Source organism: Panicum virgatum, chromosome 9K (genome assembly GCF_016808335.1).
Source record: "Panicum virgatum strain AP13 chromosome 9K, P.virgatum_v5, whole genome shotgun sequence".
Taxonomy (NCBI): Eukaryota; Viridiplantae; Streptophyta; class Magnoliopsida; order Poales; family Poaceae; genus Panicum; species Panicum virgatum.
Window position 1 is genome coordinate 71013639 of NC_053144.1, and position 16029 is coordinate 71029667.

The 16029-nt window shown below is 50.6% G+C and overlaps 1 protein-coding gene, 1 long non-coding RNA gene and 1 pseudogene across 2 annotated transcripts; 2 read left to right on the forward strand and 1 right to left on the reverse strand.

Annotated features, from left to right (window-relative positions):
* Window positions 1–6290: 6290 nt before the first annotated feature.
* On the forward strand, window positions 6291–8093 carry LOC120647661. The gene is made up of 2 exons (XR_005664854.1): window positions 6291–7737; window positions 7928–8093. It is a non-coding gene; the product is annotated as an uncharacterized LOC120647661 (long non-coding RNA).
* Window positions 8094–9122: 1029 nt separating this feature from the next.
* Window positions 9123–10135, reverse strand: LOC120647660 (annotated as a pseudogene).
* Window positions 10136–12348: 2213 nt separating this feature from the next.
* On the forward strand, window positions 12349–15434 carry LOC120647659. The gene is made up of 9 exons (XM_039924534.1): window positions 12349–12619; window positions 12741–12868; window positions 12964–13035; window positions 13124–13269; window positions 13353–13467; window positions 13540–13620; window positions 14084–14221; window positions 14766–14853; window positions 14944–15434. Exons 1-9 carry the CDS (start codon window positions 12391–12393, stop codon window positions 15102–15104), a joined length of 1158 nt encoding a protein of 385 aa, XP_039780468.1. The 5' UTR covers window positions 12349–12390; the 3' UTR covers window positions 15105–15434.
* The last annotated feature ends 595 nt before the right edge of the window (window positions 15435–16029 follow it).

The following is a 16029-nucleotide window of genomic DNA, read 5'->3' on the forward strand; positions in this document are numbered from 1 at the left end:
TTACGGCGCGGCAACTGACGGGCGCGGTGCAACTGTAGCACTGTTCCATCCGTCAGCCGCCGCCCACGCCTCTTCGCCTACCCGAGGCAGCCGCCTGAAAAGGCGCGCCCGCACTGCACCGCACGTACCGGGCCACATCGCCCATGACCAGCGGAAGACCCGCGCGGACGACCTACGACTCCTCGCCGTCTGCAAACCATGATGGAATATTCCCTACGGGGGCTCTTCACCCTCGAAGGAAGCTTATTCCGAGGCCTTACTGATCAAGGGTTCGAAGCCTGGCCCGTCGAGGGTTCGACAGGTGCCCCAGATCACCAGAGTCAGGGACTGCATGGATGTGCCATACAAGCTACTCTCGAACATGGAGTTCGAGACATCCTACGTAGTGTTCAAGGCCAGTCGAGTGTGCCTAGCAGGGGGATCCCATCGAGGGAGAGCATCGAGCCCTCGGACCCTATCGAACAGGTCCGAGCCCCGCCTAGCGAACCTTTGCGAGCGCTTTATGTGACGTGTCCATAGACCACGAGCCGACCCTTATCGAATAGGGCACGGACATCCACTTGAACCACCTGATAACAGCTCACTGAAGCAGCCATAGCTCGCGGCCCGGGCATGGGTAGCATGGTGCGCTTCACCCCTCATCCCTGCAGAAGGGCAACGAGGGTCGTAATAAAAAGTCGAGGGTTCCCTGAACGCCTTCACATGGGCCAGGGCTTGGGGGCTTCTCGCACACCGCGGCTCAGGCCGCACCCTCGAATGGATCGACAACCGTCGATTATGAAGTTCCACGTGTTTAACCAAGACCCCCACTCTTAACGCGCGCCTGCCAGATGGTTCAGCAGGACCCCGAGTCGCTGCGCCAGCAAGAAAAATGCTGAGGTCGGCTGAAAGGAATGCCGATGATGGCTAAAAAAGACGCTGGACGGCCACCCCAGTAAAGCAACCAAGCATGGCGATGTTTATAGCCCTTGGACGAGTGCAAACACTCCTCCAAGGCCTCGGGGGCTACACCCGCGGGTGCGCTGGCACGCCCCCACGGAGGAAACTTCACACATTCGAGGACCAAAATCCTCTGCAGGCTTGCTCGAACGCCCTCAGCAGCACGACGTCTACATGCCCAGCGGCGGCACCATGGTACTCGAGGCGACTATGATCTGCATGGGCAACTCGGAGTGGCCACCTCACTGCTTCTCCAGCAACAAACCCCAACTCTGAATCAAACTCCTCCAACAATGCTCCCCGGAGCGCCGTTGCGCCCCCGCCGGGTAAACCAAGGCCACCGCGGTCAGTACCCGAGTCACGCCCTCGAAGGGTTAAGCCTCTGCAGGTCTGATGCTCACCCTTACACCCTCGGTCATCCTCTCCGCGAGGAAGAAGGAGACTTCATTGCGCTTTACAAGCAAAGATTACAAAGGGTCACTGGCTCGAAGCCGTCGAAAGGTATAAATGCATTGCCACCAGTGTGGCAATTTTCCCTGTCTTGGAGAGGAGCGAGCGCCGATGAAGAGCACCGAGTCCTTGGCCGACATCACGACCAGGGTGCTCGGGATTGCGAGGAGCAGCCCCCAGACCGCACGGGTCTGGCAGGATGCCCTCCTCGCAAACTTTCTTCTAGCGTCTCCTCCACCGAAGACCTTGCGGGGGGTCAAGCTGGCGGACAGCACCCTCTATACCATCTCCCCGTGAGCGACATTGTCGCCAAAAGGAACGATGCGAAGAACGGCCACCAAACCTGACGCCGACGCCACGGTCAGGCGTCTCAATGCCCCTTCAGGCTGAGGGACATCGCAGAGGCAAGGCCCCACAGGCCCAATGTTCTTCCGCTAATCCCACTGAAGCCGAGGGACGGTGAGCACGCCCTCTCCAGCTTTCCCCCGCCACTCGCAAGTATTCTTCTAGCATCAAAGCCTAAAGAAGCCAGGCCACCCCATCCGGGGGACGACCGCGAAAGGCAAAGGGAAACATTACTAGACTTAGGCGATGCTAGAAGTAAGAGCAGGGAAGTTGGAGAGGAAAAGGAGTCCCACGACCCCTATTTATAGCTGCGTCGGGCGCCAAGCTTTAAGCCTGTCACAAGGGGAAGGCTTGAACTGCTCGAGATGGTGCGGCACCCCACGAGCGAAAGATGCCCTCGGTTATCGTGCCGAGATGTGACTGGACAGGGCAAAGCTGAGCCCCTGGACACTGAGCAGTGCAGCATCGGCGCTGGCTGACTGCCCTCGAACGGCGCGCCGCAAGGCAACCAGGGATAGCAAGGCTAAGACCTTGAACGCGGACAGCGCGGTAATAGCACCAGTTGCAGAGCAACAGGCGCCATCATAGCCCTGGCCTGCTCAGCACGATGACGCGTCTTGTCCCCGGAACAAAACAAGAAGGGCGCGCCTCGGAGTACTTTTTCCGCAGGCGCACTGGCCCAACCGACAAGTTGTCGCGTCCGCCAGGCCAGCACCCGGATGCGCCTGGCGGGAGCGCAACGCCGATCGATCACATCAAGGGGTAAAATCGCCAAAATACCCTCTGGCCGAATCCCTTGACTCGACCAAAGGCTCGGGGCTATTGTCGGGTACCATGATTAGGGGCACCCTAATTAGGGGGACTAAAATCGCCCTAAAAACACAAACACATGCTGGGTAACCGGGCCCACGAAGGCCTACAGCCTCCTTCCAATCAGGAAGAAAGGAAAGGACTCAAAGAAGCTCAACACGCGGCCCACGTACGTAGTGCGGCCCATCCGCACCCCCCTCGGACCCGCGGGGTGATCTCCGCCTCGCTCGAGGGCTCCCCACCGGAGCCCTCGACCGCGCCCCACGCCTCCGCCTCGCTCGAGGGTAGCGAGCCCACCCTCGGGGAGGCGGATCGTCTCCGCCTCGCTCGAGGGTAGCGAGCCTGCCCTCGAGAAAGCAGAACATCTCCGCCTCGCTCGAGGCAACCCCCTCGACGGAAGAGACAAACGGCCCTTCCACTCACCCGCCCGCCGTACAGAGGCATTAATGCCAACTACTCCTCCACAGCGCCCGGGTCAGACGGCATCATGCTGCCATTCCCCACAGTAGCTGGGACCGAAGTCTCGTCCGCCAACTCCGGTCACTGCTCCGCCATTCCGGACGCTGTGATGACACTGTGGGAACCTGCGACGCAGTGCAAGACATGCTCGGCACTGCTCCAGCTACTATACTGCCAACTCCCCATACCTCCTCCGTACTTTCCCTTCCGCGGAGCCCTCAAACGGCATGGGCACGACCCTCAGAAGCGGCTCCGGCCTTGACCAGGACAAGACCCTGGCCTGTAGGACCCTCGGAACAGCGCCAGGCCACGCCTGGAGGATGGTACCCCCCACAGCAACGACCACGCCGCCCGCTGGAGCCGCCAGGATGCCGGCGTGATCTCCGCAAGACCAAGGATGATGCCCAGGACGACTGCCACGCCCGGCGCCATACCCCACAATGTACTTCCCACAGTGCTCGACCACTGCACCCCCGCGATTCGGGGAGAAGACGATGACTTCCATGATCCCCTGTACACCGTCCCTTCTTGTGTCTATAAAAGGAGGAGGCGGGCTTTCCCTTAAGGGGGTCGACCCATTCGGTAGAACACAACGCTTAGCACTACTCACAGAGCACATACGCTCTTCTGAGCCCCGATATTGGCACTCGCCTCAATCAACTCCCCCTCTAGCAGAGACTTGGGAGCTTCCCTCCCTCTCTCGCCTCGCTTGTACCCCCTACTACAGGCACCCCCGGTGCAAGACAGTACAGTGCTCTCGCACACCCCTTTGCTGGACGTACGGTCCCACGGCCGGAACCAAGATAAACCCGTGCGTTACTGTGTTGCCTCTTGCATCAACATCTGGGACGAGGAACACACAGCATCATCACTGGTTGGGTCTAGACCGCCGGGTCAGGACACCGACACTTACAAAAATAGCGTTGATACCTTGAATCGCGAAAGGCTGCTTGAAACCAAATGGCGCTGAAAACAAAACCAAAAAACCGAGATTAAATATATTTGCTTGTGCTCTCCTGCATGAATATCATCAGGATACTTACCTGATGATGTGTCAGCATTGCCACGAACTGTTTGTAGCATGGTGGACACTTCCTGGACGGGCAAAATCAGAGGAACTAAATCCTCATCATTTTCATGGATGGGAAAAAGTCGCGTCAATCCTGTCGGCACAGGCAAATATATGTGTTCTACCATATTAATTGACTCATGTTCGTTCGACTGGATATATATTATTTGGTACACCTGGTGCTGGTACAGCAGTGCCTATGTTTGAATCTATCATACTTTTTGAATCACTTGAGGCACATGGAACTTGTTGACTGATTCCGGACTTCTTCCGGGAATAATTCTCCCTTCTTTTTGCGTTCCTCTAGGCCTTTTGCTCATCTGTCAGCCTTGCATACCTATCTCTGTCCTTTTGCAGTTTTAAATCCAATGTTGAAAGCCCTGAACACAAAAAATATAACATCATTGAACACTATCCTTGTCTATGAACAAAACCACCGAAATTAGGAAAATATATTGAACATTATCATTGTCTATGAACAAAATCACCAAAATTAGGATTGGGAAACTACAAACACGACCTGCATAAGAGGAATTTTTGTCTGTCTTCCTGGATCTCTTTGCAACACAGGAATCAATCGTGCTTGTGACATTAGAAAGTGGAAGGCGCGACTCCATGGGTCTGCAGAATATAGATATATACAGGATGTACTGACACATCACATATAGAAGAAGAACAGCACCAAGATGAAAATACTTACGTAGGGCTCCCTGTTTCGGATGAACATTCAGCACGTAGCATTGGTCGCTTGCCACTGTCACGGTCCCGTGCATTCATCGACGACGCCAGAAAAGGACTTTGGTTGTGGAGCCACAAAGGGAATGCGACGCGCCCGTCGCCTACGGAGTCATCCGGTGATCTCGAGAAGGACGCGGTTTTCGTTTCTGAGTGTAGTTGTAGGGCTGTTTGTATGTGTACAGTGGTGTGCGTGTGTAGGGTGAGTGTGTGTGGGTGTGCGTGTATATGTATGAACAGACACTACAGCTGTACCCAGATGAGAGGCGTCAACAAAAAAGGACTTTGGTTGACGGAGGATCGATGACCTCCTGGTAGCGGCAGCTCTCCTATGTTGCCAGGGCTTGGCGCAGTCCCTAGCGGATGGCTGGGACCAGGTGGCGGCGCATCCACTGTCAGCCACGCTTCGCCTCGCCGGAACATATTGCATCAAGCGCGGTGCTCTAGCGGATCGCCAGGACCAGGAGGCGGCGGCGCCACTCGTGGTCGACCTGGAACTCGGCCTTCCGGTAGTCGATCCCTTGCGACGCCGTTGAAGCGGGTTTCGCTAGAGCTCGACACTGACGGGATCCCACCTCACGCCTGTAGCTTGGACGCGGCCAACAAGTCTCCGACTACTGTTGGATCGAGCACTTGCACAGCAAGTCGGAGGACAAATATGATTAATTTGTCTACATCAAGACCACGACTTGCATTGGACAACTTACAACGTGGAATTCCTGATGGTGCTGCAACTTTCCCCTTGCCAACGTGGTATAGCACTACGGCGGCCACCAGACTCAGGTGGACTGACGGAAACCTGTCGCCGCTGTCTCCGGCACAGCGCGACGGCGGCCGCGCCGGACTCTGGCGGGCAGTTTTTTTTCGGCGTTGCTCACGCGGAGCGGCCCCTGTGCGATGGTTCGGCGGCACGGATCGAAGGCAGACGTAGACAACATCGCGGTGGTTGGAGCCGCATACCGCTCGGCGTCGGGCGCGACGTTGCGTCGCAAAGATGGAAAGCGTTCCCAGGGCGGGCGTCGGGCGATGCAAAGATGAAAAGCATCCGATTCATCAAGCGCGCCATCGGGCGTTGACGGACCAATCACAGGGCGGGTACGGAGGGGTGGGTAGAGACCGTCGTGGGTGAAAAAAAGACAGTGCTCCACCTCCGATTCAACTGGTGGGAGGGTGGTTTTCGTTTTACCAGGCCTCTCGTCAATTACTTTGCGCTTACATGTGGGCATAAAACTGGTGGTTTGTGAGGTGGGTGGGTATATTTTGCTTGGTAAAAAGTGTTTCAATTGTTTAGATTTTTTATCTACACTATATAAAGAACCAAAACAATTGAAAATACTTCTCACCTAGAAAACATCTTTGTACCCCTCACAATAGCCCCACTTGTCAGATCTAAGATGGAAGAAAGTTTTCTATACAAGAATTTGTTACCCACCCGCGTACCCAACTTCAATCCCGCCCGCGAGAATCGCAATTTTCCCCGCCAATCAAGCATCCCTTTCCTTCACCCCTTCCAAGCGCCGCAGCGCCATCATCTTTCTCCATCCGCTGTTTCCTGCTCCTCGTCCATCCGCGTCGTGCTCCCCCACGGCCCCACCCTTCCCCATTCACATCCACGCTCTCCGATGCGGCGCCCTCCGATGCGGGCGTAGGCCAGACATCCCAGCGGCGGATGCCGGCAGCTGCGGGGGCGGGCCGCGCAGGCTGGGCGAGCTACGGGCCATGAAGCCGGAGCTATTTGCTGCTGAGGGAGCCGCGTTGGCGCTATTACGCTTGTCAGGTACTCAGGTGTTCATCCCCATCTCAATTTCACCTTGATTCCTCTCACCCGCCCGCTGTACCGGCGTTCAATCCCGTTTGCTTGCCTGATTACCCTTGCCCATCTGCACCGCAAAGCTGGCCGCCCTCCCCATCCTGTTGCTCTCCACGCGCTCCTTGCCGTTAGCGAAGTGTGAGCACGCAGAGCCAGAAGCAGAGCAGTAGAGGTGGCGTCTGCGACTGCGAGCGGGCTGGTCCTCCTCTCCTTCCCATCACATCGCTTCGGTGGTGGCTGCGGCCACAGGACGAGGCGGTCAGGCTGGCTTCCCCAATTTTCATAGGCAGAGATCGATGGCGGTTTCGGTGAACGCGGCTCCATCATCGAGGGAAAGCAAGTGCGGCGCTCACCTTTCTCGTCGCGGATCCATGGGTGCAGGAGGAGGTGGACCTGGCAGCAGCAGAAGCCATGGGCTGCACGCAAAGCAGTGTCGTGCCCTCGCTGGTCAGCGGTGTGTGCACTCGGAGGAGGGTGGCCCGGGCGGCGGCTCACTTGACAGCGCTCGGCTCCGGGTCAGCACGACGAGATGCGGCGACGGGCGTGATTTGCTTTTGGATGGTGAGGGCAGCCTGGGCAGCTGTCATGCTCGCCCTGCTGCTCCCTCTCAAGGCGAAGGAATAGAAGCCTCTTCTTTTGTGCATCCGATGCCACCAGAATGGCCTTGAGATGCCTGGTTGAATCACTGGTTCTCCTCCTCTACTTCTTCACTAGAGTGACTTTTGGTGGAGTCCTGGAGACGCCTCCCAATTTGTGGGTAAGCTGCAGCTAGCGGTATTGTTCCATCCCTGCAGCCGTCTACTGCATGCAGCATGCATGCTCACCACATGCTTGATAAAATGCCGGCAATGATCATCTTACACGTTGTGTTGGTAAATTTTACCATCGGTCAGGATTTTGTAACTAAAAGCATGTGGACTTGTGGAGTAGCAGAGCTAAAAATCAGCCAGGACTCAGGTGAGTAGGATCATGTGTGAGAAGCCTTTAGTTACGAAATGAACTAGCTGAAAGATTTAGCTAAGAAAAGAAGAAAAATGACACGGTTATTTGCATTCTATATTTGTGGAGCATGTTTTTGGTGTCTTCTACCGAGGATGTAAATGCAGTCAGAGGGGAAGAAGTAAGTCCTTCTTATTTTTTTAAAAAAAATAATATTTAGTATATTAATTAGAGCAGTACATCATATCCTAATTTACCAATAATTTGTTTTATGATTTCTGTTACTATTCTTTCTAGCAACCATATTGGATCATACTGTGCGGCAATATACCCCTTTATGATTAATTTAATGGTTTCTTATTTCCTTGCAGGGTGTACAAATTGAACCGGTGATTTGGTATTTTTCATCCAGAAAACTAAATTTCAAAATATTTTGTTAAGGATATATTTGACCACAATAATAAAAGCATGTCTAAAGTTTGAGCAACTGAACCTCCAGCTCTTCTGAAAGATTACTGAACTACTGAATATTGAAAATTTGTGCAGTAATTTTGCTCATTTTAGCTATTGGTGTAGAATAAACTTCTACACCTAAGATGTAGAATAACACATGGAAAATTATTTTTTTATAACTATTAGTAATTTATTAGGTTTTTTAAACACGTGCGTGTCGCACGTGCACTCTACTAGTAGTATAGATAGATAGATTTGCCACTATACGAAATGGCACAGTCCATTTAGCACACTTAAAATGACGCTTATATATTTACTATATTAGGGAACATATCAGGTAGACCTGGGCATCCTCCGGGCCGGGTCGGGTTCGGGTCGGGCCAAAAAAAGCCCGGTGTTTTTTCTAGCGGCCCGTGCCCGACCCGACCCGGTGGCCGGGCCGTAAAATTGAGCCCGCACCCGACCCGACAGCCAGTCGGGTCGGGTCGGGTCGGGCCGGGCCTATGTAAAATGTCGGGTTCCTTCGGGTTTTTCGGGTTTCGGGTCAAAATTTTTAGCCCGTGCCCGGCCCGTCAGTCATACCGGGTCAAAAATTTTGACCCGAGCCCGCCCATCAAACTCTTCGGGTCGGGTCGGGTCGGGCTATTTTCGGGCGGGTTGGGTCGGGTCCGTCGGGTCGGGCAGCCCATGCCCAGGTTTGATATCAGGTGCAAACCAACCTCTACATGCAAACTACAGAAACTTCAATCTGGGCCATCGGATCAACATCCAAGAGGAGGGGCGCAGGGGTTGGGAGGGGGGATTTGCAAAAGTGTGATTACCAAATTCAAGAGCGGGTCCAGACTGCAAAATTACCCAATCCCCCATGCCTCTTGGATGTTAATCCGATGGCTCAGATTGAAGTTTCCATACAGAGAGGTTGGTTTGCACCTGATACGTTCTCTTACTATTATTATCTCATGGCTCCTTCATTTGTACCACTTTTGCCTACGTGGCACGCCAGGTCGGCACGAGACGGTGGCGCCCGGTCAGCTCGGGGTGCAAAATATCCTCCTTGCCCCTGATCTCCTCCTCTCTTCTATCTCTCTGACAGCTGGGTCCCGCAACTCCTCTCACTGCCAAGTGGGCCCCACTAGTCAGATTCATCTTTTACCTCTACTTCACGGGGACGGGCCCGGGAACAGCTCGCCGACGCGCTTGAGCAGGTCGAAGTAGAGCATCTTGGGCGCGAAGCTAATGAGCAGCCGCTCCCCGCGCGAGTGAGGCCAGGTGCCGGATCATGGCGCGCGCCTCCTCGTGCGGGTAGTGGATGAGCACGTCCAGGCACACCACCACATCGTACCGGCCCTCGAGGCTCTCCAGGTCGCGCACCTCGAACCGCGGCATCCGAAATGGGGACCACGCTGGCTGCGCCGCCTGCGCCGCTTGCGCCTGCCGCTGTGCCTCCGACACCATCGCCGGAGAGATGTCGGAGGCCAGCACGTCGACGCCCTCCGCCGCCAGCGAGATGGACAGCGACCCCGTCCCGCGCCCGGCGTCGCAGGCCGTCGCGCCCCGCCAACTGCAGCGAAGAGTCGCGGAGCTTCGCCAGCGCCTTGGCCACCGTCTGCGCGTGGCCCTCCCGGATGTCCAGCTACACGCGGTTCACGCCCTCCATCGCCTACCCGTAGATCTTGCGCCACCGCTCGAAGCCCGTCGAGTTGAAGTTGGCGCGGACGGCCTCCTTGTCGCCGACGCCCGCGGCCTCGACCTACGCGCGCCGCCTGCGCTCGGGGTCGGAGAGCGACACCACCACCGCCAGCGCCCACTTGGAAGATGAATCTGACCAGTGGGCCCCACTTGGAAGATGAATTTGACCAGTGGGGGCCCACCTGGCAATGAGAGGAGCTGCGAGACCCAGCTGTCGGAGAGGCAGAAGAGAGGAGGAGATCAGGGGCAGAGAGGACATTTCGCACACCGAGCTGACTGGGCGCCACCGTGTCGTGTCGACCTGGCGTGCCACGTAGGCAAAAGTGGTACAAACGAAAGAGCCACAAGAAAATAGTGGTAAATATGTAGGCGTCATTTTAAAAGTGCTAAACGGACTAGTGACATTCGGTATAGTGGTAAATATTTAAAAAACTCCGTATTCATCGGGCGCTGTTGACCCCAGCAGACTTCTCACACTAAGGTTGGGGCTAAATTGGCCCAACAAACCAATTCACATGTGTAATCCAGTCAAATTTATTTTAGAACAATTTTTTCTTTATTTCGGAACAATTTTCAATTGTTCCAATAATAAAAAAATATTTTGTATCAGAACAAAATAAATTGTTCTGGAACAAAAAATAATTATTGGATCTTGTGTAATGGTTTAATTGCCAGTCACGGATGTAATGCCTAACATTTGGGATATTTGTCCAGCAGCCCTTCCTTTCCTTCATGGGCCGACTGACAACCAACCAGATCTTCGCCACGGGCCGGCAATGGGCCTGTTGGGGATCGGAACCAAACAGAAAATATAAATAGTGGCCAAAACTCAACATAGTAACTTTAGAAAGAGAGAGAGCAAGCTAAGTAAGCAAAAGAGGCAAGAGAGCAAGAGGTCAAAAGTCCCCACCTCCACCCCATGGAGAGCTATTTATAAGGATGAGGAGGTGGTCGTTTATGTTTATTCTATTGGTGAGGTAGAATATTACAAGAAGATCTCTAAGATTTACAAATGAGTCCTTAAAATTTACAAATAGGTATTTGGATACTGCAACTAAGTCTCTAGATCTCGCAAACAAGCCCTCTGACATCTATTTTATAGTACTTGTTTTGTACTCTCTCCGTTCCAAAATGTAGGTCGTTTTGACTTTTTTAGATTCACTAGGTTTGTGACAGTGCGTTGCTACGGGCAGAAAAAACAACTTTTTTGTATTAGAATCAATCTTTATTATACAAAATAAAATACTTGTAGTTACATGTAGCAATTGAGGCATGTGCATGCACACATGAAATATATATTTTATAGCATACCAAATATGCATGGAAAACACTAAAAAACTCAAGGTTATTGCATACAAAATATACAAAGTCAACGGCCTTACAATCTAATATGGATGAATCTTCAGTTTTTGGACACAGCTCAACCAGAGATAGCAGGTCCCATGATCTGATAGGTACAAAATGTTAGCTACATTAAGTTGTTTATACAGGAAAAAATCCTAGAAAATATTATAATTTGTGAAAATGATAAGAAAGAATATGAAAGATTTTCTTTTTATTATTGGTTAAATTTATATATTTATTAGTTTGAGTGAAGTGCAGAGCTCAACCGATGCTCACAAAAAAGAGTAAATACACCGTAAGTTTATATGAAATCACTAACATAGTATAAAACGAAGCACAATATAGAGTGAGCAACCAAAATACATACTGTGCCACCGTGCATCCATGAGTGAGGGTAATCATATGGCTTTAGTAGTCAGTAATCACAAAGAAGTGCACCAACATGACACCACAATTACCTTAAAGTGAATTTGGTTTCAGATGAAAGCAACAATCCAGGGATGATTGGTGGTGCACCAAAACCACCGCAATGCGAACTTCTAATCCTTATCATCCTTGATCAATCCTGGCCCTGTCTAACCTGAAACACATCCAAAATTTGTAGTATCTTTTAATTGTCCAATCTGAGAACCATTAGTCAACAAAATATTTATAAAAGATGTTGAAAATAATACAATCTGTACCTTGACAACTCGGGCATGGCAATCTCATGATTCTCGATGAGTCAAACTAACAATAGTCAAGGGGCTGGGCTCATGTTGCTGTCTGGGCTTGGAGCAAAGCATTGGTGTCACTGCGACCTAGACATTGGGCAATCAGCCACACCCCATCTGCAATCAATACTTGTCTAACAGGGTTCACCTTACGGCCGGTTACCGGTGATTTTCCCGATACCACTACTGAACGGGATGCGGTTACCGGTCCGATACTTGTCTAACATCGGTTAACGGTGTTTTCCGATTCAAAATTCAAAAATACAAAAGTCAATTTTTTTTTTCAAAAAACGGTTACCGCTACAATAAAAAACGGTAAGGTGAACCCTGTTGTCTAATACCCAAGAAATCAATAGCTTCTTTTTAGTAGTAGAGATTTTAGTAGTAGAGATAGTATTTGCCATACATCTAGATATAATATATATCTAGATTTATAGTAAAATATATAAATTTAGAAAAATCAAAATGACCTATATTTTGGAACGGAGGAATATACACAATAACACAAAGATGTACTTACCCTAGGTCCCTATGCAAACCTAAGGCCCAACAGAAGCCCGGCAACCTCCTCCTCCAGCGGATATGGGCCAGGGGCAGAGGAGGACCAGCCGGAGCGGCGAGAGACAGACCAGACCATGCCGTCGCGTTCGCCGCGGCGGCCGGGCCCCCTCCCCCCGAGCGCCAGCAGCAGGCGGAGGGGCGCCGCCGAGCCCCCTCCCGGCCTCTTCCCTGCCAGGGAGGACCTCCTCCGCCTGCTGGCCGTCCTCACCATCGCCTCCGCAGCCGCAGCGGCCTGCAGCCGGCTCAACCGCCGCCCTGAGCCCTTCTGCGACTCCGTCCAATCGCCCGATGACTACGCCGACGGTACTACTGAGACCTCCTTCCTTCTCGGATCTCGGTCTTCCTTCACTGCTAGTGCTAGGAGTACTTCCGTTGCTACAACTAGTAAGTAGTTAGTAGAGAGTAACCAAGGCATGGCGCGCAGATTCGTGTCAACCTTGCCCCCACAACGGCCGATGCGTGGACGGTCAGCTCGAGTGCGTCCAGGGTTTCAAGAGATACGGAGGATCATGCATAGAGGATGGCTTGCTCAGCCAAACAGCTACCAAGATTGTACTGCACTTGCCTTCTCTTTCTTCCTTCCTTGCCTGCAATTGCCAACTCATGCCTAGGCTATACCCGTCTTGTTCTATTCTCTACAAATCAAGTCAGAGTTGCTACAGCTGAGGATCTGCGATCAGCATGCTCGTGCTTTATGCGGCCAGCCCACCAAAATCTTGGTCTGCGCACACCTCAAATCTCTTCAATTTATTACTGGCTGCTAGCTACATCCCCATATCCTGCTGCAACTCGTTTCCTGAATTCCAGTTTCAGAAGCATGACGTCTCAGATACAGTCGATGAACTCTTATCAAAGAATCCTGCCGGCTTAACTGAGGATGCCATCCAACTTGTGAAAGCTAGGGTGCTGGACACTGCTCAGGGCTTCTTCGAGACAACTTTTACCTCCAACCAGTATGCTACCTCACAACTTTTATCCTCATTCTACATTGCATGGTGGATGCTAAGCGTAACCCTCTTGATTTTTTCCACTTCAGAGCTGAAGCATTTAAATGTCCTGAGCTGGTCGCAGAGCGTTACATGCCCCTCACTTGTCAAGTTCGTCAATGGATCTCTAGAAATATCATCTTTGTGGCAAGCTTTTCTATCCTGGTATGCTCGTGCCATTACTATCTTAAGCATGCAGCTTGTATATAGGCAGCTCAAGTGATGATCGAACCCAAGTTTGCAGCACTGCTCCGCGGACTGTGCACCATTTACTGGAGACAAGCATTATCAAATAGAGCTGAGGAAATATATGAGCAGGTATTATATTTTGTTCCCCCTGCCTTTGTTCGAGTGTTTATCAACTGCTGCTTAGATTTTCATGGCGCTGGTGCAATTGGTGTTCTATTGATATAAAATTCTATTTTGCTATATATCACATGGATAATGAGATTTAACTACTATGGCAATTGGCAAATTGAATTTACTTGGATAAACGAACCAGAAAAGTGTAACATTCTATACCCGTTAGTATTGTTTTCCAGAAAATTTATTTGGGATAACAGCAATACTAAAATTAAATTTTATGCAACTTACCAACCATTTCCACTTTGTTCGCTTCTCATGTGTGAGGGAGAATGCATACAATTTCTCTGCTTCAAAAAGTTCTTTGTTAATACACATTCAGAGTGTTGTTTACATCATTTGGAGTTGAGTTTTTATTTTGCACTAACTCTTTTCGGACCCTCTTGTATTTCTACCTTTGTCTGTTTTCATTCAGTAGGTGTGTGAAATCCTTGAAGATAATGCTGTGAATGCCAAGATTGGCAATTCTGATTGTGAGCCTTGGGTGGTTGCGTCTTGGCTGAGGGATCATCTGCTGGTTCCTCGAGAGAGAAAGAATGCTTCCTTGTGGAAGAAGGTAGTTATCTTGGTTGTCATTTATCTATATTATTTTGGGATGCTGTAGTTGTTATGACTTTAGAAAAGCTGGCTGTTACAGGCTCAAAATGTCATGGCAGTGCTTGCCTGTAATCCATGCAATGTATGGATTACTTGCCATAGTTTAGATAATAGATTCTTCTATTAAATGTAATTAGCTGCAACATTTATAGCAATAATACTTACAATTTCACGTGCATAAATGATTTATCAATGTTATTTTTCCTGGATAGTAATATGAAATTATAGTTTCAATCTAATAGTTTTGAATATGTTATAAGTAGTTAAAAGAAAAGACTGCTCTTTGCTGCAGCTTATTCAGGATACACAATTTCTCTGTTGATGGCAGTGAAAAGGGCTGTCTGGGATACTTGTATCGTGCACATCTTTGTTATTGGCCAGATAATCAACAGAGTTCAACCCTTTGTTGTTATATTAATGAGCCTCTAAACATTCACCACTTGCTATTACTCTGATAAGTTACAAAAACTCATGCTCCGATTCTCATTTCTGTTTTGACGTAGGTTGAAGAACTGATACTAGAAGATTCTCGCATAGATCAGTACCCAAAGGTGATTAAGGGGGAGTCTAAAGTTGTTTACGAGTGGCAAGGTACCAACACAGTTCCTGTCGCGGAGCAATACCAGAGTTAGTGGATACTTATTGTGTATTCTTGTTTACTCACTATCCCTACCTTTGCAGCTGGTGGCTCGCTTAGCGGAAAGACTAAAAAGGTGCAAGAGTCTGAGTCAAGGACTGCTGTGGGTGCGATAAAACTTGCGGAAGAAATGGGTACCTGCGTGGGTGAGGTGAGGGAGCAGGGTTCATGCGATCCAGCACGCAGAGACAGAACTAAGGCCTGACGGCTTGAGCCAAGCTCACCTGTAGTGTAGTAGCTAGGTAGGTTGTGCCTCCTGAACGATGGAATTGTTTTCCAACTGCATGAGAAGTCCATGTACTGATGTTGACTTGTTAGGATGTACTGTTTGTTTTGTGTTGTTGCAAGCAGGAATAGCTCAAGTCAGATTGGGATATCCATGCATGGGTCAATTTGTACGCAGGAGCTGCGGATTATTAGTGCAAAACAGTCCGTACCTATATATACTATAGATGACTGAATGAACTGTAAGCATGTAAGGAAATGGATCATGCATGAATGTGTATGCATTGAACTGAATGTGATCACTGGAAGATGCTGCTGACGCCTTCTTTGCTGCTTAATGGGCCTTTTCTATCTGTCGCCAGCCCGAGTGAATGAATTCTCACCCGGCCTGCCCGATGAAGAATGCGTATATATGTATGTATGCTGTTTACACAAATTCAAATTCTTCTAAACACACCAGTTTTTATCTTCTTAAATAATTACTTCATCCGTTCAAAATTATAGGTCAATTTGTTTTTTTCTAGATATATAATTTCTATGTATTATTCCCCCACGCCTCCGTGAGCTCTGGGAGCATCCACGTCAGCGAAAATTCTAAAGTCCCTCCGATTTCTAATCAACGGTGATAACCGATTCCCAGCATGCCAATCACAGCGTCCTCTTTCAGGTCGAAGCGTTCACACATGTATAAACGCATTCGCTGTTTTTTTCGTGTGTTCACATCTTCTCGCGTTTACTTCACTCCGCTGAAGTCGTAAAGTAAACAGTGTGCCTCAGCTTCTTCACCGGATAGTCTCCCAAGTCAACAAAAGCCGCTGCCATCGCTTCCTCCTAGAAATTTCCGTGAGCTGTGCCCCAACCGGCGCCGGCGCGCACGGGCTTCCCGAGCCCGCCGACGGCACCAG

Bases quoted from the DNA above. Each gene is read 5' to 3' on its own strand.
- LOC120647659 (XM_039924534.1), top strand. From the start codon at position 12,391: ATGCCGTCGCGTTCGCCGCGGCGGCCGGGCCCCCTCCCCCCGAGCGCC. The intron at 12,869-12,963 runs GTACTGCACTTG...CTACAAATCAAG, and splicing joins GCCAAACAGCTACCAAGATT to TCAGAGTTGCTACAGCTGAG. The intron at 13,468-13,539 runs GTATGCTCGTGC...ATCGAACCCAAG, and splicing joins TGGCAAGCTTTTCTATCCTG to TTTGCAGCACTGCTCCGCGG.